Source organism: Castor canadensis, chromosome 6, assembly GCF_047511655.1.
Source record: "Castor canadensis chromosome 6, mCasCan1.hap1v2, whole genome shotgun sequence".
Classification (NCBI taxonomy): Eukaryota; Metazoa; Chordata; class Mammalia; order Rodentia; family Castoridae; genus Castor; species Castor canadensis.
Genome location: NC_133391.1, coordinates 37020480 through 37041155, shown reverse-complemented (window position 1 = coordinate 37041155; position 20676 = coordinate 37020480). Strand labels below are relative to the sequence as shown.

General features: G+C 46.8%; 2 protein-coding genes across 9 annotated transcripts; both read right to left on the bottom strand.

The window, feature by feature from the left end:
* Positions 1 to 1170: 1170 nt before the first annotated feature.
* Positions 1171 to 10613, bottom strand: Acrbp (acrosin binding protein). 2 transcript variants are annotated; one of them, XM_020158278.2, is made up of 10 exons: positions 9996 to 10540; positions 9431 to 9649; positions 9203 to 9297; positions 8140 to 8257; positions 7101 to 7566; positions 6308 to 6440; positions 3542 to 3721; positions 3270 to 3437; positions 1881 to 1964; positions 1171 to 1400 (listed from the first exon to the last, which is right to left on the bottom strand). In XM_020158278.2, exons 1-10 carry the CDS (start codon positions 10033 to 10035, stop codon positions 1278 to 1280), a joined length of 1626 nt encoding a protein of 541 aa, XP_020013867.1. In that variant the 5' UTR covers positions 10036 to 10540; the 3' UTR covers positions 1171 to 1277. The 2 variants fall into 2 exon arrangements, with proteins under 2 accessions (XP_020013867.1, XP_073932299.1); XM_074076198.1 differs by lacking the exons at positions 1171 to 1400; positions 1881 to 1964; positions 3270 to 3437; positions 3542 to 3721; positions 6308 to 6440 and having other exon boundaries at positions 6519 to 7566; positions 10483 to 10613.
* A 79-nt stretch (positions 10614 to 10692) lies between these two features.
* Positions 10693 to 19272, bottom strand: Ing4 (inhibitor of growth family member 4). 7 transcript variants are annotated; one of them, XM_074076201.1, is made up of 9 exons: positions 19130 to 19153; positions 16220 to 17905; positions 15453 to 15524; positions 12941 to 13107; positions 12660 to 12774; positions 12405 to 12513; positions 12030 to 12177; positions 11714 to 11775; positions 10693 to 11623 (listed from the first exon to the last, which is right to left on the bottom strand). In XM_074076201.1, the coding sequence occupies exons 3-9, from the start codon at positions 15478 to 15480 to the stop codon at positions 11584 to 11586; spliced, it is 669 nt and encodes a 222-aa protein (XP_073932302.1). In that variant the 5' UTR covers positions 15481 to 15524; positions 16220 to 17905; positions 19130 to 19153; the 3' UTR covers positions 10693 to 11583. The 7 variants fall into 7 exon arrangements, with proteins under 7 accessions (XP_073932302.1, XP_073932301.1, XP_020013877.1 ...); XM_074076200.1 differs by having other exon boundaries at positions 16220 to 17910; positions 19130 to 19144; XM_020158288.2 differs by lacking the exon at positions 19130 to 19153 and having other exon boundaries at positions 16220 to 16317; positions 17864 to 17885.
* Between the last annotated feature and the right edge of the window lie 1404 nt (positions 19273 to 20676).

The window sequence follows — 20676 nt, the reverse complement described above, 5'->3', positions numbered from 1 at the left end:
TTGAGTTGGGTTTTTTTTGCTTTTTTTACGGTGCTGGGGTTTGAACTCAGGGCCTATACCTTGTGCCACTCACCAGCCCATTTTTGTGATAGGTTTTTTTCGAGATAGGGTCTTGCAAACTTTGAGAACTATTTGCCCAGGCTGGCTTTGAACTGTGATCCTCTTGATCTCTGCCTCCTGAGTAGCTAGGATTACAGGCGTGAGCCACCATTTTTTGTTATGTTTTGTTTTGTTTTTTTAATGGTACTGGAGTTTAAACTTAGGGCTTCACATTTGCTAGACAGACTGTCTACCACTTGAGCCACTCCACCAGCCCTTTTGTGTGTGTGTGTGTTGAGTATTTTTGAGATAGGATTTCTCTTTTTTGCCCAGGCTGGCCTGGAACTGTGATTCTCTTGATCTCTGCCTCCCGAATAGCTAGGATTATAGGTATGAATCACCTGTGCCTAGAGGTTTCCTCCCTTTATCTTTTTTTTGTGTGTGTGTGGCACTGGGGTTTGAACTCAGGGCCTCATGCTTACTTGGCAGGTGCTGTACCGCTTGAGCCACTCCACCAGCCCTATTTATTTATTTTTTTTTCATGATGGTTTTTTTCAAGATAGGGTGTCCTGAACTATTTGCCCTGATTGGCTTCCCATCGAGCGCCTCCTGATCTCTGCCTCCCGAGTAGCTAGGATTATAGGCGTGAGCCACTGGTGCCCGGCTCCTCCCTCTTGGAAAGAGGTCACTACCCAGGAGCTGACCTGTGAACATGGCCTGAGGCTCTGGCCTTTATTCTACGTTGGGACAATCCTATACTCAGAACTGAACTCCTGGGACAGAGCTTCAGAATGAAGACGAGTATGGTCTTGTGGCCCATAAACCCTAAAACCCCAGCCATGGCCTTCTTCAGTCCAACTCCAACTGGTTAGGTCTCCCGCTTCTCCTTGCAGATGGTTGCTTCCCTCAGTGCCATTGCCATGAGGTTTCCTCATCTGTAGATGGATCCATAAAACTGGAGGCTGGAGATGGAGTCTCAGAGGATGGTGCCAAGAATGGGTATCAAACCAAAATAAACCACACAGGCTGAAAATAAATACTTTATATAAAGAGATCCTTTAAGGCAGGAAGAGTTCCATCATGGGCCTCTCTGGGACAGCTGCCCCAACCCAAGGGACATGTGAATAGGGACCAGCTAAGAAACCTATAAGGGGCATCCTGGAAGCTGACAGAAGAGGCCTAAAAGCAATGGAGAAGGCAGAAAGGTGGGCTGGGGTGGGGTCAGAATGAACCCCAGCTCATCCAAATTGGCCTATAGTCAAGGTGCTGTACTCCTGGCTCCATCGAAGCACAATGTCTTCACTTTTGGCCAAGCTCAACACACTGTACGTTTCATTCTGCATACATCTCATGCGGGACACCTACACAGGGATTGTGCATATAGTCTGTGTCACAGAGCCAGGGCATTGAGGGTACAGGTAAAGAGGTGTCAGAGCCCCGAAAGAACAAGAGGAGGGTAGTAGAGAGAACTCAGGTGGGGTTTTATAAGGATGCCAACTCCTTTCTTTTGAAAATGGGGAGGCTAAGGCTAAGGATGGGAATTGACTTATCCTAAACTATCACGTGAATAAGAAAGGGAGGCCAGACTGAAACTCAACATTCAATTCCCAGACCAGCTAAGGGTTCTTCCTGTGGTGCCCACAGGGACCACCATTGCTCCTGCCTGGGAAGACCTGGCTTTTTTCAGGACTGGGGTTCAGGAGGAGGCACTCTATGGAGACCCCTGACCCAGAGATGCAACTAGGGAACTCCTCTCTACAGCCCAGTTTCTAGAAGAGGGGGAATCAGAATAGACCAGTCTGGGGCAGAGGCTGGGAGGTAGGGACACAGTAGGAGCTCACCTTCCGATTCCTGTTTTTCATCAGACACTGTTGGCTTTTGAAAGAACAGTAGTTTGGGTACTGGATATAGTCTGTGTCACAAACCTACGCCAGGAGCCAGGGAGGGAGAGGGGCAATCAGAAACCTGACACACCACCAGATCCTAGTGTACCAGCAACAGCAGAACTAGGGGTGGGGTGAGGCCCCCAAGAACCAGACCTTGCACATCTGGGGAGCTCCTCACTATGCTTCCTCTGAGGGACACGCCTCAGTCCCCTCCATCCTTCCCCTCCCACCTTCAGTCACAGACTGTTGGGAAGCAGCCAGTAGCCAGGGAGAATCAGAATCAGTTTGATGGGAAAGTGAAGAATGAGAACAAAAAGGTGGTGGTCAAGGGTCCAGAACATGGGCTGGGGGTGTGGCTCAGTGGTAAAGTGCTTGCCTAGCATACACAAAGCCCCTGGGTTCCATCCCCAGCATGGAAAACAAAACAAAAAAGTCCAGAAACCAGGAAGGCAGCCCAATTAGTGATCCAAATATCAGGGATCCTTTTGGTAATGAGTAAGGGGAGTGCAGGAGAATCTGATGTGTGACAGTGGGTCAATCACTCCCTCTTTGTCCTTGCTTCCCCATCTATAAATCTGGGGAGTGGCTAATATGATTTCTGAGCTCCTTCCAGATCTAGGGATCAAGAGCTGGACAGGGTACCTCAGTTCAGCTCCCAGCCCTTTCTTCCTTTTTCTCCCCAGGTTCTGGATATAGAACCCAGGTCCTCCAGCATGCAAAGCATACACTCTACCACTCAGCTACAATCCCAGCCCCTACTCTTTCTTAAGCTGCTCCTATTTTTCTTTGCCTGGGTGTTTCCTGTCAAACCACAGGGAAGGCTGCCAAGGGCCTGGCTCTCAGCAAGAGGGAATTCTGCAGGGGAGATAACTTTGGGGAGAGGGGAGCCAGGTTGATGTCGTTGAGCATTGAAAACACTGAAACAGTGGAGGAGGCAGCTGTCAGGGCTGAGGTAGAGAAGCATGCATCACAGGGCTGGGCAGCCCCTCACACATTGCCTAGTCTTTTAGCATAGAGATGAGTATGACTTCGGCCCAGAATGGGCAATGATGACAAAAACCACTCAGCAAGTAAATGGCAGAGCTGGGATTTGAACTTCTATCTCCATGTCCTGCCTCCCGCTCTTGAGCTTTCTCACCTGGCAGGGTCACTACTGATTTGTCAAATAGGATCCTGCCCTATTGGGGCAGAGGTGTGTAAGGTCTCTTGGAGACAGGCAGGAGGTTGCCTGAAGAGAGGTCTCAGAGTCAAAGGCCCAAGCTCCTTCCACTCCTAGGGCTACCTAGAGCCAAGTGCCTAGGAACTGGGGGTTGGGAATGCTGAGCTTTAGGGAAAGGGTCTAACCTTGGTGGGGTAATCCCCATCCTGGAAGCTAAGGAACTCAGCCTGGAGCCAGTTGGCGACTCGGTCATCTTCACAGCCCTTTGTGGCAAGCCGGGCACACCAGAAGTCCATGCGGAGCCCACCGTACAGATCTAGCCCATAAAAGTGGCCCCTGTCTCGGGACCCTACCTGTGACACAGGAGATAGGCTAGAAGTGCATGCCCTTGGCCCCTGAAGGCCTCCCTCCCAAGGCCCCTTCTGCCTCCCCCACCACAGGCTGCCCAGCTAGGTACCTGGGTGCCGACCGACATGCTCTGGGCTGTGAGCAAGGGGCTGACAAAGGGTGTCCTGTGGAAAGGGTCACACTGCCGCCGCTGCAAGTTGCTCTCTGATTGGCATTGCTCCAGCTTCAGGGAGCAGAAGGCACAGAGGGGACAGGTAGATGTGTGTCGGCGCCCAAGATTGTCACAGACCTGGGGCAGGAGTGTGGATGAAAGGCTGAGGCTGGGACTCCACAGCCTGGCCTTCTCTCCCTCACCTCAGCCCTCCAGAGTGGCCTGTCAGGATGTTTGTGTATTAAGGCTCTTCCCTAGCTTTTCTTCCTGTCCCCTCCCCCCAAGGGCTCTTCAGGACCTCACCTTAACTATTTCTTCCCCTCTTCCTTGTATGGTTTTCCTAGGTAATCTTCACCTATCTTCTGGTGACACCCAAATCTTTATCATCAGTTCTGATCTGGTCCCCAAATTCCAAATCCTCACTGCCTAGCAGGAATATATCACTAGGTGACCTACCATTGCCCCTAATTTAGCTTATTTGAAAAGAACCTGTAACACTCAATTCTCTGCTAATGATAACACAAGTATTTGCTGAGAGACATATTGCTGGCATTATGGCTATATACTCATCTTAATTTTCTCAACAATCCTATTGGTAGGTGTAAGCAGGAGAATCATGAGTTAGAGGCCAGCCCGAGTTAAACAGTGACATCCTATCTTACACACACACACACACACACACACACACACAACAGCAGAAATACCAATACATGTTTCCATTTACTGATGAGGAAACTGAGGCTCAGCGAGGCTGAGTACATGACTCAAAGCCTCATGTCTAATAGAAGGTGTAGTTGTGACATGAATCCAGGTCCTTGTGACTCTAAAACCTATATGCTCTACGACACATCTTGGTTCCAAAATTCCACGTTCTTGGAAGATCTCAGAGTGGAGTCTCCCTAGCTGAGCTCTCCACCCCGACTCAGCATTAGAGGGAGCATCTGGTAGGCAGCTTCTTTAACCAATCCCATCGTCCATCCTCCTTCCTCACCCATGGCTGCAGCCCGTTAACAGTGCATGGACTCTTAAAGCACCTGCTCGCTCTTCACAGCAGCATGGTCCTTACCCAAACCTCTCATCTACTTCCCCTTCTCTATCAAATGAAATACCTGAGACTGCCATTCAAGGCTTCCTACATTAGGACCCTCACATCTTTGTCTCCTGTTGTTCTGTACCAGGTAAAATGGACTCCACTACTCCCTTATCCAAGCAAGTCATCCAGAGAGCTCTCTCATGACATTTTTTTTTTTTTGGGTGGTATTGGGGATTGAATTTAGGGCCTCAAGCTTGCTAAGCAAGCATGCTACCATTTGAGCCACATGCCCCCAGTACTTTTGCATTTAGTTTTTCAAATAGGAGCTTGTGCTAACTTTTCCCAGACTGCTCTCAAATTGTGACTCTCCTGTGTTGAGTAGCTCGAGATTACAGGCATAACCCACCATGCCCAGCTTCCTCTGAACTTCGTACAAGTTTTAAAAAACCTCTGTTCAATTCCTAGCACACTTGTTCTGTAGTACTACTGATTCCATATTAACCTCCCTCGTGCCCCGTTAGGCACAAACAGTATCCTCATCTGAGTCCTTCATGAAATCTTTTTTGCTCAGAGCCTTTGCATGTACTACTGCTTCTATCAGGCCCTTTCTTTTGCCTGGTTAACTTCTCTATCTTCAGGTCTCAGTTGAAACACCATTTCCTCTAAAAAAGCAGTCTCTGATACTCCCAAGCACAGAAAGCTGCCTCCTCACCCCATATACTCTTTCTCTGCACTTTGTACTTATCCCCACTACAGCACTGATCTGATTACACTGTCCTGCCTGTCTTCTCCACTAGATCCCAAGAGACCAAGCATTAGATGTACTGTATGCACTGCTAGTGTCTCAGTACCTAGGAGAGAGTTTGTGCCCAGTCTTTGTTAAACAAATGAATGAATGTATAGCATTACCAGCTCCCGACAAATGTTTACAAATTGTATTGTTTCTAAACCTAGGACCTGGGTGTGGTGTGTGTACCTGTAGTCCCAGTTGCTTGGGAGGCTAAGGCAAGAGGATCACTTGAAGCCAGGCATTCCAGATCAGCCTCACCTCAAACATAACAAAAGGATACCTAAAGTATATTTTCCTGGGAATAGGCTTGCTAGATGTGGAAGACACATTGAGACTTGAATCTCTTTTTTTCAGATTTCATGGGATGGGTTCTATGGGCCTTCTGGAAAAAGAGAGTTGCATCTAAGGTGTAGCTAGGTACTAAAGACGGTGAATGGAACTAGGCGCCAGTGGCTCACGCTCGTAATCCTAGCTACTCAGGAGGCAGAGATCAGGAGGATTGTGGTTTGAAGCTAGCCCGGGGAAATAGTTCGAGAGACCCCATCTCAAAAAACCCTTCACAAAAAAAGTAGGGCTGGTGGAGTGGCTCAAGGTGAAGGCCCTGAGTTCAAGCCCCAGTACCGCAAAAAATAAAAAAGATGGTGAGTGGGATCAGAGGTGACTTGTGGCCTAAAACAACACAGAGGACTGAATGATGCATTCCAGACTGGACTGTGCTGGCAGCCTTCCTCTAAGGTGGGTTGGAGAGGTCCTTCCAAGGAAGGGAGTCCCACTTAGACAGGATCTCTCCAACTATGCCTTATGCTTTCCGTGCCCAGCCCCCTTTCCCCTGGCCTCACACAGGGCCAGGCCCAGAGGATGCCCAGTGGCATGTATCCAATAAACAGCATGGCAGGCGTACCGACTTCCCGAAACCAAGGACCTCCTCCTCCAAGTAGTTCCAGGCCTTGGCTGTGGGGGTTATGATGCAGGTATTCTCCACAATGGAATAGCACAGCACCAGCAGGGCCTCCGTGTGGGGCAGCTGCAGGAGGCTGCAAGAAGACAGTACTGACTGGTGGGGATATGCCAGAGGGCTGAGGCAGAAAGCTACATCCTGTCTCTCCCCCTCCCCTGAGCAGCTGGTCTTGGTCACACACTTTCTGCATGCTTAGCAAGGGGTCTTCAGCATGGGGCCTGAGAGGCCCTCACACCAACTGCCTGTAGTTCCTCACAAATGAGGAACTCCAGAAAGGAGAAATGAGTTAGACATGGTGGTGGAATGCCTGTACTCCCAGCACTCAGGAGGCTGAGGCAGGAGGACTTCGAGTTTGAGGCCAGCCTGGACTACATAGTGAGTTCGACGCCAGCCTGGGTCATAGTGAGACTACGTCTCAAAAAAGAACAAAACAACAAACAAACAAAACAGAAAGAAGAAATAACTTTCTCAAGATTGCAAATGCTAATCAGGGATAGAGACAAGACCAGAATCAAGGCCTGGTTAAGTGCTACATCACAAGGGGAATGGGTACCTAAGTTAGGGCTTAAGCTAACAACGGGCACAGTGAACAGGTAAGGTCCGCAGTTGCTCGCTGTGCCTAAGCCCAAGCAGGTCTGAGTGGGTCTGGAGGCCGAAGCTGGGAAAGTGGGCTTCTTGTTTCCAAAGAAGGCGGCAGGGATGGCAGGGCCCCTGAGGGACTCATAACTTCTTGTACCTGCCAGTGTTTTGGCTTCTCCAGTAGGAATCCTCATCATACATTTCATTCATTGCATCCATTTCCTGGGCTGATCGAATAAGCTCCTGGATGTTGTCCACCATAGGAGCAGATTCTACTTCTCGGACCCGGGGAGTGAAGGAAGATGGATTAGAAGTCAAAAATTCAGACTGAAACTTGGGCTTTGTGTCTGTCTGCAGACTAGACATAGTCTCCAGTGCCTCTTCGGTCCCCTGCCCCTCTTCCTGCTTTCCCTCTTCCTCTTCTTCCTCCTCCTCTTGTTCTTCTTGCTCCTGTCCTTCTTCCTGCTTATGTTCTTGAAGTTGCTCTTGCTTGTGTTGTTCCTGGCCTTGCTTGGGATCAGATGGTTGCTCCTGGCCTCCCAGGGACAATGAGGATTGAAGCAGCTCTTCCACATTGTTGTTAAGCCGCTCAGGCCAAGGCTGGAAGACCTGTCGTTCTGTGGCTGCAGCAAAATTTAGGAGGGACCAGTAAAGAGATGGTCAGTCTTCTGGACTCTGACCACAGAGGAGGGACACACATTAACAAAAAGTTGAAGGAAAGGAGAGGAAACTTATACACAATTAAGTAAAAAAACCCCAAGAAACTAATATGAATATGAAATTGAAAGAATATTACCATGGCAAATGTGGTGTTGGCAAATGTGTTACCTTTCTATCTACCTTGTAAGTGCTCTTCTTCCCTTTGTCCCCCTATTTTAGAGAACACCAAGTATTCTAAGTAGCTAGCAACTTTCTATCTGGGGTGAGGGGTACCGGGAATCAAACCCAGGGCTTTGTGTTAAGTATATGCTTTACTGCTGAGCTATACCTCCCAGCTCCAATCTTTTCTAAAATGAAGATGTTTGCTTAGAAAAGGCCCAGAGGCTTCCAATGCTAGAATGTCTTTGGAGCTAGGAAAAGTGGATTCAGGCAGACTCCAAGTAATAGCAGAAGACACTCTGGGATAGGAGAGCCCTAACTTTTCCCCTTCCCCGAGTTCTGGGAATTATGGTCTTCCAGATGCTAAGAGGTCTCACCTGTGGCATGGGATGCCATGGGGGAGGTCATGGTGGTGGAAGAAGCTTCTGATGCAGTCTCTACCTCCTTGAGAGTGTTAGGCGAGAGGATAGAGACTGGCTGGGAGCACCGGACTCTCTACAGGGAGAAAAGGAAAATGGGAATGCCTTTACCAAAGCCTCTCCTGTTCCTCAGTCCCTTTCCCCTGCCTGTCACATCTCTCACAGTTTTTCAGTAGGGTTGAAGAATATGGTCCCTGCAGGAGCCCTCTTCTGGACAGAAAGGGTGTTTGTGTTCACTCTTGCCTTCACTCTTTTGTATTTGACTTGAATCTGCCCTTTTAGGAGGAGGGCTTATCTCTGCCTCTTCCCTCCCCTCTGCCTTACTTTTCTGAGAGTAATGGCATTGTTCAGACAATATGATGCCCAAGGTGACACTGTGTTCACGTAAGAATCAACTAAAGTTAGGTCTTTTCTGTCAAAGGAATTAACTATCACTGTGTAAATGCTAACTAATTTCCCCAAATTGCTTTGTGAAACATTTCTTGACTCTGCAAGACAAAGAGCTAATCTCAAATTGCTTGATAAGTAAAAATGTCAGCCCTGCTCCCCCATCTGCAGGGGACCCTGGGAAATCACTTTCTCCCTGAGCTGTAAAAAATGTCACTGCCTGGGAAAACCTTGCCCTTATCTCAAACAAAAGCTAGCTAATAGGGCAGACTGTGAACTCAAACCCGTCTGTCAGAGTGAGGGGCAGAGAGAAAAAAACTGAGTGGAGGACTCCCCACTCAGTGTGTTTTGCCTATCAAACGATGGTCTGTGGCTGCACCCTTCTGCAGAAGTAAAACTTTTCTTGTTGCCTTGCTGAGTAACTCCCTTGTATTTCTTTGAGATCACAGTTTGGGAACAGTACTTCTAACAGTTGACATATAATATGGGTGAATGATTGGCAAAATGGTAGGGAGGGAGGATCTAAAGATTTAAGGGCTCCTTCTGGAGCCCTTTCTCAGCTCCCTGCTGCTGCTACCACCCCATCTCCTCTTGGCTCTGGGTCACCAGATCCAACCTTCCTCTTGGGCCTCACCTTGGCATAGTAGACATGGTTGGAGCAACGATACTGAGTAAACTGGCAGAAGGACTCAAACCAGGAGGCATAAGGGAGGTCAGAGCAGACAGCACCTGAGAAAGGGCAGAGGTGGAGAAGGTGAACAACACAGCAGGAAGGCCAGGGCCTGCTCTAAGTGAGCTCCCCATGTGAACTCAGGACTTCTGCACTGAGCCTAGGTGAACTCTGGATTGGACTGGCCCTCACCGTCTGGCACCAAGCCGTGGTTTTCATATTGGTCCAGCTGTACAAGAGTGGGGTTCCGGCAGCCATGGGTTGCACGGAGGCGGCAGGTGGTCTCTGCCTTCCAGGTTGGGGTCAGCAGAGCGAAGAAGCGTTCGTATTCGGTAAAGGAGAGAGGGCTGCCTGGAGTGGCAGTCGAAGTTGAGTCCTGGGCTGGAGCAGGTGGCAGAAGCAGGAGCAGCACTGTGGAGTAGGGGACGGATGGATGGATGGGCTGCACCCCAAAACTCACTTGGGGTCCAGGACACACCCAGGTTGGCAAGTGAGACCCCACATGAACTAAGGACTGGAGCGGAGGGGGATAAGGAGAGGGAGTAGTCCCAGGTGGGTGATTCCTGACCAGGCTGAGGGGTATTCTAGAGTCAGAGGCAAAGGTGCGACCCTAGGGGTAAGATTGGGAAGAATCTCAAAAGCGAGGGAGAAGCCCAAGGCGACCGCCGGGAGAAAGTGTCTCCGAAACCATAAAACGGGCTCCCTGTAGTAGAGGACCCAGCCAGGGGGTCAGTTCGGCCAGGTGGGAACCTCTCACCTTTCAGGAGTGAGAGGATGCCAGTAGCTAGCTTTCTCATGGTTCCGGAAGATCGGCCCGCGTTTCCCGGACCAAAGAACCTCTAACGGGCCAAGCTCCGGTGCGGTGCGAGCTAGGGTCTCGAGGCAGGCAGGCGGCCGGAGTGCGAAGGTGCGCTCGCTGCCACGCAACGTCACAAGGGGCGGGGCGGGGCCGCGTGACGCACGCGAGGGGCAGGACCTCCCCTCGTCCCCCCCGACCCAGGGGCCTCACAGGTCACTGAGGATGACCGTGGAAGATGCCGCTCACAACCGATCTTTAGCGGGGCAGGCCCCGGCAGTTGAATACTACTCTAATTCCTTTAGTAATTCTGGCGGGTGGATGATTATCCGTTTTACAGACAGGAAACATGGGCTCAGGGAGGTAATGCTCAGTAGTGTAGAGACCTAGATGTGAGCCTACGCAGGGCTGTGGGACAGCAGATGGAACAAAATAAAGACAAGAACACCTGGGCAAGAGCTAGAACGGAACCTCCAGGTAAGATCCGCAGCCGCAGCAGGGTTCATTGGGAGCGCTCAGGAAAGGATGGCTCAGTGGTCCAAAAAGTTGTTTCCAACAGGGAGGCAAGCAACAAAATCCATTAGGGTATGGGAAGAAAATGTTTTGTATCTGGTTCATGTTTAAAATAAGAAATCAAGCTAATAGCATAACACATATATAACACAAATACATCATTTATTGGAAATTCAGCAAAAGGTGTTTTATGGAGAAAAGATGCACAATTTACAAAGTTCTGAGAGCTCTGGTCTGAGGCACTCCTCCAGCCACCTCTGCCTTTCCTAGGCTATGAAGCTGTGGATGCCAGCATACAGTCTCACTTTGGGTTTCATGTCCTGTCCTACTTCTGGTATGTCATCCTCCTGCCTCTCATCCAACCAAGAGGATGCCAAAAGAATGCTTAGCACATGTACAGAAATAGTGTCTCTACAATAAACACAGCAGGCCAACATGGATACCTTTTATTTACCTACCCAAACTCCTTTTACATGTGAGTTATCTGCAGTCTACCTTACCCCCGCTTCCATTCAGGTCCAGGATGAATCCCCTTGGCACAAAGGGGTGCCCCTTTAACTAGGGCCAGAGCCCAAATGATCTAGGGGAATCCCTCAACATGAAAAAAACAAAGAGAATGGAGAAAAAAGTTTATCACACCTAGCCCCCCACAGGGGGAGGGAGGATTAAGTGGGTTGGGGGAAATGCCCCATGCTACTGCCCTAGTCCTTAAATACAATGCAAGGGGAATGAAGAGGACCCTCCCTCGGAAATACAGCACCAACCTCAGCATGGAGGCAAAAGGACAGCGGGCAAGATCATTTCCCTCTGAAGGGGAAGGTGGAATGAGAGCACATACCATGAGTGGCTGTGGCACCCTCCCTACCAGGGTTGATGCAGCCTCAGCACCGGGATTGGGGAGAGGAGAGGAGAAGGGATGACAGTACTGCATCATCCACATCTCCCTAGACCCCCAGCCTCAATACAGGCATTCCTCTGCCTACTAGCCCAGGTCAGGGGATGTGGAAGAATCTGTGATGGAATCCAAGGCCCTCATCTATTTCTTCTTCCGTTCTTGGGAGCAGCGTGGGCAAAACCTAGAAAGAAACATGAAAGAGCGGGGCAGGGAAAAAGTGAGTGAAGGAAGATGCCCATTAGCATTCATCTTCAGGATAATTGTCACTTACCATTTCCCTCGAGGCTTGGTTGTCAGCCCCACACAGGCAAAGTGGAACCACTCAATGGAACACTGGAAAAGAAACAAGGTGGAAGATGTGGCAGGTCCCTGGATGGGGCAGAGGAATGAAAGGAAGACACTCACAGATTCCTTAGGAGTGCCCCTTTATTCCAACCCTTTGGAGACTTGGAAGTCCCAAGACTACCCAGCTCCAACCAACATCCTTCTATTCTAGAATCCCACTCTTCAGCCATGGGCCACCCTCCTTATACACACTTCTTTCATGCACCTCATAACCCCCCATCTTGAGGCAAAAGGGTTCTCACATCAGGGTTGTCACAGCCAATCATCTCTCCATAGGAGACCTGGTGACAAAGGCAATATGTGGGTTCGTTGGGATCCACAGGCATATCCAACACATCAGAGGGGTGGACACTGCCAAAGGTCACTGAGGGCATCCCATACTCAGGACTTCTGCATGCCAAGAGGAAGAGAAAGTGTCACGTGCAGGAAGGGAAACTATAACCTGAGACTCTCAGAAGTGTTAGGAAGAGATTCTGGTGGGGCAAATGGCTTGAGGCTTCTCCTCCCTGTCTAGCAGACACCAAAGTGACAAGGAGAACACAGGAAAAGTGGCAAGGGGAAGTGTGGAGTGGGAGTGGGGGTATCAGGAGAGAAGAGTACATCCTGGGGACACTCACGTGCGCACAAGTTTTAACTTCTTCTGAGCAGCCTTGGGGGCTTCTTCGTCTGAGTTCTTCCCTTTGGAACGGGCACGGGCAGCTTTCTTCTCCTTTTGAGTCCGGCCTTCTGGGGAAGAGGGGGAAAGCCAGGAGGCAAGAGACAGAAAGATGGGTTAAGTCCTCTTCCTTCTCTCTTTCCCTCATAGGTGAAGAGCCAGCTTCTTTTCCCTTTGAGTCTTGGCCTGCCTCTGAAAGCCCCGCCCCCCTCCTCACTCTTTTTGCCTTTGCTGGAAGAGCTGTCATAATCACTTGACTCGATCTGTTTCTCCTTCAGATCAGCCTCAAAACGGGCCAGGTCTGTGTCCAGTCGCCGAATGTGTTTGTCCACCTGCACGGGAATAAAGGAGAGATGTAATGCTGGTTCCAGTGAAAAACAGGCTCAGGCAGAATCTATGGATCTCCCAGATCCAAAACAGATCCCAATAGCTGAAAGAGGGGTCTAAGACCCCAAGGATTAGATGGGAGGTAGTAAGGAGCCATGAACAGGGCCATACCATCTCATAGGTCTGCATGGCAAGCTGCACCTTGTCGTCACCAAATTCCTTGCACTTGCCATAGGCTTCCTGGATCTGTCTGAGAAGGGCCAATTTTTCCTCGGAGCTCAGGCTGCGGGCGCTACTCATATACTCAGTGGCCAACTTGTCAATTTCAGCCTTCAGGTCTACAACAGAGACAGAGGCCTGGTCACAATGGCCCCGGGTGACTAGATGAAACATACTTCTTCCTCTTGCTCCTTGAATCTTTTCCATTGACCATGACAACCTTGGAACTAAATGGTACTCAATGTTCACTGTGCCATGTACTCAAATAATAAAACACATCGACACTCTTTGTAGCAGAGGTGCCTTCAAGGTGCTGAAAACACTGCTATCATAGTTGGGACTTAAATCACTGCAACACATTGTGGAATTCTTTACACACCATATTAATATGAGGTATATTTTTGTTGATATTTGAAGATGCTTCTTTGTAGACTTGCTGCTTCTTGACACATGAATTTTGTTCCAAAGGCTACCTTGATTCTTGTCTCAAAAACATCCCACAAAGTTTTTTTTTGTTTTCTGGAGACAGGGTCTCACTATGTAGTCCAGGCTGGCCTCTAACTCGCAATCCTCCTATCTTAGCCTCCCAAGTGCTAGGATTACAGATGTGTGCCACCATACCTAGCTCTAAAATAGTTCTGACTGCTACAAATCAGGCTGCTTCATCTGCTATTCTGGCTTCCAGAATTTTTTTTTTTTTTTTGAGGTAGGATCTTGCCATGCAGCCCAGGCTGGTTGTGAACTTGTGATCTTCACCTCCACCTCCCAAAGGCTGGATCTGAATATTTAACATTAGGCCCTACTTCCTCCATGGAGCGGTTCTTCTTCTTATCTTACTGCCTACCCTGTTTTGCTTATCATTTGCAACTTGCTTACATTTCCCGTTACTTTTTCTGCTTATTCATTTTAGATACTGCTCCAAACAGTTTAATACGGGAAGGCTGGTGATGGCCCAGGACACAGACTGAAGACATATATTCCCTAACATTTGACAAGGCTCATAAAAATGTTAACAGAAAGGGGAAAGTCTGACTAACACGGTGCATCAACACTTCAAGGAGGATCTGCAAATATGCTCTCCAGGCCTTTGGAAGAAGCTGAAAAAGCTTCTTATTATAGTTTCATAATCTCTAACTCTAGAGTTAGAATTGTGTTACAAAGAAAGCCAACTGGTTCCCACCACTTGGCATGCAGTTGTCAGGGGTTGATGTCAGGATTTTAGGTGATGTTCACTTTTTTTTTTTTTTGACAGTTCTGGGATTTGAACTCAGGGCCTCATGCTTGCTAGGCAAGTGCTCTACCACTTGAGCCACTCCACCAGCCCTTTTTTGTGTGTTAGGTATTTTCAAGACAGGGTCTCACACACTATTTGCCAGGGCTGGCCTCAAACCTCGATCCTCCTGATTCTGACCCTGAGTTGCTAGGATTACATGTGTGAACCACCAGCACAGGCCACCTTTTCTTGAGTAAACTTAAAACTTAACCTGAGTAACTTAAGCACAGACTCATATATCCTAATGCCAGCTTGTTACATTTTTGAGCATGGCAACATGGACTGGAAGTAAGACATATATCCTTCAGTGGGTATGAGAACAGCTCCAACACACGTTGGATCTTGAACAGACCAATCTGACCATTGGAGTACAGCCTCTCTCAGGCTCCAAGTGGATGCCTCAATGTAGCCAAATCTGCTCACTGTCCAAGGCCAGAGATGGCATCTAACACTTCTGTAGGGTTGAAGAATACAGTGTGGAGATCCTGATGTTAACTGCTGCCTTTCTTTTCTCTTTTGTCTTTATTTCTTCTCTTTCTCTGCTTTTAAGAAGAACTTCTCATACAGCAAAATTCCTGTCTACAACATGAACTGTAGTCTAAAGCCCACTGTGAATTTTGTGATGGCAACATTAACAATGCAATGAGGTAGAAACACTCTAGTTATCATATAAATGTATTGAACATGGACAGCAGAGATGGTGCTAGAGTCGACATTGGTATCTTGAATTCTTCTTGAGGAAGGTAGAGATAATGACATCTCTGAATTCTTTTTTTTTTTTTTTTTTTCCCTGTACTGGGGCTTGAACTCAGGGCCTTCACCTTGAGCCATTCCACCAGCCCCTTTTTTGTGTGATGGATTTTTTTGAAATAGGGTCTCATGAACTATTTGCCTGGGCTGGTTTCAAACTGCAATCCTCCTGAGCTCTGCCTCCTGAATAGCTAGGATTATAGGTGTGGGCCACCGGCTCCTGGCAGCATCTCAGGCAATGTTTCATTCCATCTGTTATGGAAAAGCTGATATAGAAATGAGGATCATCATTACCTTCTTTTAAGAATTACAAAACAATAAAAAAGTTTTTAAGAATTACAAGAAGTCAAATCACAGTTCCTCAGATCATAACATATGATATGGTAATAGAAAGTAGAGAAATAAGTGATTACACACAAGAACTCCTTATTCTGTACATACCCTCTGTTCTTTGGTCTAGGTCCCTCATAAGCTGAAAGTTTCTCTGTAATTCAAAGGGAAGGTTTTCGATACCTAGGGAAAAGACAAAAACAAGAGTCAGTGGACTACGTACATGTCTTGGCAAGAACTCTACCACTGAACTACACCCCAGCCCTTTAAAGCTCCTTTTATTTTTATTTGTTTACTTTTTTCTTTTTTTTCCCTCTCACAGCATTGCGGGTAGAATACAGGGCCTTGAACATGCTAGGCAAGTCTCTACCACTGAGCTACACTCCCAGTCCTACAGCTCCTTCTAAAGTACAGTTGTTTTCCCTCATTGAAACCTCTGGATTTATCTGTGAGAGGATTTATCGTTTCTACCTTTTTGGGTGGTACCTGGGTTTGAACTCAAGGCCTCACATTTGCAAGGCAGACACTTTACCTCTTGAGCCACTCTTCCAGCCCCTTCATCATGTCTCTCACAAGGGGCAGTGTTTGCCTCTGTCTCCCCACAACTAATTTCTCTGCCTCTGCACAACTTTCCTACCCCTTTCCTCTTCAGGGGCCTTATTGTACATATCAGCCTTTCCCTTTCCTTTATGTTCAATCTCTGCCTCCAAGCACCTTGACCTTAACTTCCAAATACCATCCTAGTATCTACTATCTACTCTCCATAGAATAGCCTGAATGTTCTCTTAAGAAATGAAAACTTCAAGTCACTTTCCTGCTATAACCTTCCAGTAACATATTGTTGGTAGGGTGTTCTGCACTTACTGACCCTTGCTTACCTCACAACCAGCCATTCAGTCTCTCTTCATGCTTTCTCTGCTCTGATCACACTGGCCTTCTGAGTGCCTCAAACTTGCCAGCAGCTTTCCACGTTGTTCTGCTGGAATGCACTGCTCCAGCTTCCTCCTCCCACCCCCACCATACCTCCTGGCCTACTCAATTCCTGCTCATTCTTCAAGGTTCAGCTCAAACTTGACTTCCCCAGACTCTGACAAGTGTCCTCCATATAAACCATCAAGGTATTCTAGCTTTATTTTAGCACTTATCCAGCTGTAATTAAATAATTATGTAGTTACTCAGTGTCTATCTCTCTAGCCCTTCAGAAGGACTGAAATATGTCTGTCTCCTCCCTCATTTCCCTAGTGTTTACAATTATGACTTGCACACAGAAAACACTCAGTGAATACTTGAATAAATTATGAACATTTACATCTCCCCCACACAAGAAAAAAATCTCTTCCCATAGCTCCATCTCAAAAAAAAGTTTTTCTGGTGCTGGGGAATCAAACCCACGAATACTTGCCCATGCCAGTAAAGTTCTCTACCACACTTCAAACACTTTTTTTCTTTTTTTGCAGAACTAGGGTATGAACTCAGAGCCTCACACTTGCTAGGCAGGGGCTCTACCACTTGAGCCATATCTCTGGCCCTTTTTGCTTTGGTTATTTGGTGGTTTTAAGATAAGGTTATTTTGTTATTTTGAGATATCCCATTTATGCCCAACTGGCCTGGACTGTGATTGTCCTATTTATGCTCCTGTCTAGCTGGATGACAAGCGTGTGCCACCACACCCAGCTCTTTATTGGTTAAGATACAGTCCCTCAAACTTTTTGTCCAGGCTGGCCTACAACTGTGATCCTCCCAAATCTCTGCCTCCCATGTACCTAGGATTATAGGTATGAACCAGATTACCTCAAACTTTTAAAATGCCTTTACTGTTTTAACCTATCTCAAGTCTGCCCAACACCAGTTCACTGGGTTGGCTTACCAAATCAGATGACCTGTTATTCTATCCTAAAAAAGAAAAAAATCTCTGGGGCAGCTGGTACTAACTTCTCTCCAAGTAACCTTCCTCCTCAGGATTCCATTTATTATCTTATACCTTTTGAGACTTACAACATTGATGCCTGACCCTTAAATGTTTTCTTGAGATTACATTTTAATCCTTTCATTTTCTCACTTGTTTTCCCTGACTTATCTCCTTCACTCTCATAGATATAATTACCATTCCTATGCTTAAGTCTAATTTGTTGCTATTACTCTTGAATTTGCTATCTTGTTAATGCTATATTGTCTACCATAGATTCTTCCTTCTCTCCAACTCCTCAGTCATTCAGTTGTTAACTCCTAAAAATTTCTGTCATTCCTTGAGTTGGGTCCTCATCTCTGATTTGGACTGTTATCACTAACTCATCTCCCTTTTGCAAACATTACTATGCTCTGACTTACTGTATGTCAGTTATGTTCCTTTATACAAATCATACTCTACTTTAAAATGCAAACTTCTTAGCTCAGTTTAAAAGACCTTGTCCAATCTAGCTCCAGCCTCTTTTCAGACTCACTTCCAATCTCAGTTTAAAGTCATATGTCAAACACTTCTGAAACTCTTTTCCTTCACCTTCCCATAAACTCATCACAAATACCTGTGTCAATGGCGTCTCCAATCCGGAATTCCCTTTATCGCTCTGCACTGGCAAATATACAAATTACCCTCAAGATCCTATTCAAAAATTGCCTTCTCTGTAAAAGTTTTTTGTATATCCCAGGTAACCTAGTCCCTTTCACCACTGTTATACCAACTTTTTTTTTTTCTTTTTTGGCAGTACTGGGGTTTGAACTCAGGGCCTCACACTTGCTAGGCAGGTACTCTTACTGTTTGAGCCACTCCATCAGCCCACCAACTGACTTTTCAATGTAGTCCTAGTATTTCAGTTGGCACAGTTTTCTAATTATTATTATTGATTTGGTGGGACTGGAGTTTGAACTCAGTGCTTTGCACTTGCACTTGCAAAACAGTACCACTTGAGCCACACCTCCAGTCTATTTTGCTCTGGTTATTCTGGAGATGGGGTCTCGAGAACTTATTTTTTGCCCAGGATAGCCTCGAACCACAATTCTCCTAATCTCAGCCTCCAAAGTGGCTAGGATTGCAGGTGTGAGCCACCAGCGCCTGGCAGTTTTCTAATTGTTTACTTGCAGAATCTGTTTATTACAAGCTTGTAAGCTTCTAAATGTCCAGTGTCTGCCATTACGTTTGACCCATGCAATTCCTTAATAATTCTCTGTTGAATTAAAAAATCACTCTTAGAAAAATGAAAAAAAAAAAATCACTCTGGCCACTAAGACAAACCTAAGTGCACAGGATGTTTTGTCAACGAGTGGGTTACACAAATGGCATAAACATAACATCAGATTTGCATTTGATGGGTATTGGATTTTTTCCTCCAAGAAAAGAAGCCTTCCAGTTCATTTAACATGGGTAGCCCCACCCCACCCACCTTCTGAAAAAACTGACTGCAAAAGACTGGAGCAAGTCTTTGCCGCTGTCCCAAATGGCAGTGTGTGATACCGACCGGGAGCCACTTTGGGGGGGAAAAAAAAAATCTACCCTGAAGTCAGAGACCATGAAGAATGAGGGCAACACATACCTTTCCTGCTATGCCTACTAGCCCTTCAAGACATATCCCTGATCCACACCGCGCAGCGCCCCCCAGGTCTAACACCCAAGTGAGGCCTCGAAAGCTACTGCCCCGCCCCCTCTTTTTTCACCTTCCAATAAATCCTTCCACGAAACCCCTTCACAACTGTGAGTTTCGCAATACCGGGACTCCGGGGCCATAGATTCTCTTGGCCCCGATCCCACCCACCACTCTATGACCCCCTGACCCCCTCCTCCAGCCTGCTCTTACTGTCCAGATAATGTTCCAAATACATCCCAGCAGCCATCTTGAAGCAAAACAAAGCAACTTCCGATCCGCCTCGGAAGTGACTGAAAAACTACAGGCGCTGGAGCTATTTTTAGATTAGTCTTTCCGCCCTTAAAAGGAGAACTTCCGCCCTTAAAAGGAGAACTTCCGCCCTTACTAGCTTATCCGTCGGACACATCCGCCCGACGTTGAAGCTTTTCCTTTTGCGTGTATAGTCACGATCGCCCACGGCGAAGCTACTTAAATCTCTTCCGCCCATACTAAGACCCAGTGCGCGACTGCTAGAGGTATGACGTCACGGAAGGTCGCCATTTTGCATTCTTTAGCAAACTTTTTTTCCCTCCAAAAACGTAGTGTGTGGTAATAAGGGAAAAAACTGTTCTGTTTCACATTTCGTCAACATTCCTTCTCAGGAAAGTGGGGAGTCCCAACTTTTTTTTCTTTTGCATATATGAATCTGGTACCAAGCAAGTCACAGCTGAAGAAGGATTTGCTCCAAAGCAGCTACTTAACGAAAGTTAGTAGTTAGTTATCAGGCATTAAGAAATTTAAGTCCTCTGCATTTCTTACTCACAGGAACAACATGTTCCAGATTACCATTGTGTTGGAGCTTGTACCCAGGATTTCAGGCATGCTAAGCAGACTACACCAGTATTATTTTCAACAAGAAATACTATAAACTTTCTATTTATAAGTATGAAGAACTACACAACAAAGCTATAATTCTGGACGCTTTTTGTCAGGGTTCCTGAGCTTTATACTCAAATACACTTTCACATATAAAGTGACATAGTGCTTTATGTCTTTGCTCTCCTGCCACTGTCTTGGTAAGGGGGAGTGCCTATGCTTTTTCTTTCCTTTTTATTAGAATTTATATGTTGACATGATTCTGATACTGACATTCTCAATGGACTGGGGCATGCAGCTGTATCACAACTGGGCCATTCAGATGTGAACTATCATCCTTCGTTTGATATAGTGTAGTGAACACTGCCTTAGGGAAACAAACTCAAAGCCTGCAATGGTGTTCAGAAATAGATGTTAGCCTTAATTCACAAATCATAATTAATAGAGTCACAGAGTAGGCTTTTAAGACAGATTTCAGCCACATAAGTCAGACCAATTATGTAAAGGGCAAGATAAAACCTCAGATTTAAGATTTACTGGTGAGCACATGCTAAGATACAGCAACAGAATCTGGACTACACTCAATTACAAGTGTCATGACCCTGGATACTTTAACTAGTATTTCCTTCTCTATACAATGGGAATAATAGTACCTACAGCACAAGATTGTTGTAATGACAGAGTGGGAGCTTATCCTCTTTTGGTGGTACTGAGGTTTGAATTTGTGGTTGCTAGGCAGGTGATATATCACTTGAGCCACAACCCCAGACCAAGCTTATCCTTAAAAGAGAAAATTCTGTTCTGATACTTTGTGATGAAGATAGTGCTGTCAAGGCCTTTTCAACAGTTGTTGGGAGTGGGAGAATAAAAGCAGTCAGTATTCAGGAAGCGAACACTGGCAT

Coding starts and splice junctions, on each gene's coding strand:
- Acrbp (XM_020158278.2), bottom strand. CDS start 10,035: ATGAGAAAGCTAGCTACTGGCATCCTCTCACTCCTGAAAG. Junction 8,258..9,202: donor ACCATGTCTACTATGCCAAG/GTGAGGCCCAAG, acceptor TTCTCCCTGTAG/AGAGTCCGGTGCTCCCAGCC. Junction 3,438..3,541: donor GCATGTCGGTCGGCACCCAG/GTACCTAGCTGG, acceptor CCTGTGTCACAG/GTAGGGTCCCGAGACAGGGG.
- Ing4 (XM_020158281.2), bottom strand. CDS start 19,166: ATGGCTGCTGGGATGTATTTGGAACATTATCTGGACA. Junction 12,514..12,659: donor TTCCAGCAAAGGCAAAAAGA/GTGAGGAGGGGG, acceptor CCTCTTCCCCAG/AAGGCCGGACTCAAAAGGAG. Junction 11,776..12,029: donor TTGGCTGTGACAACCCTGAT/GTGAGAACCCTT, acceptor TTTCTTTTCCAG/TGTTCCATTGAGTGGTTCCA.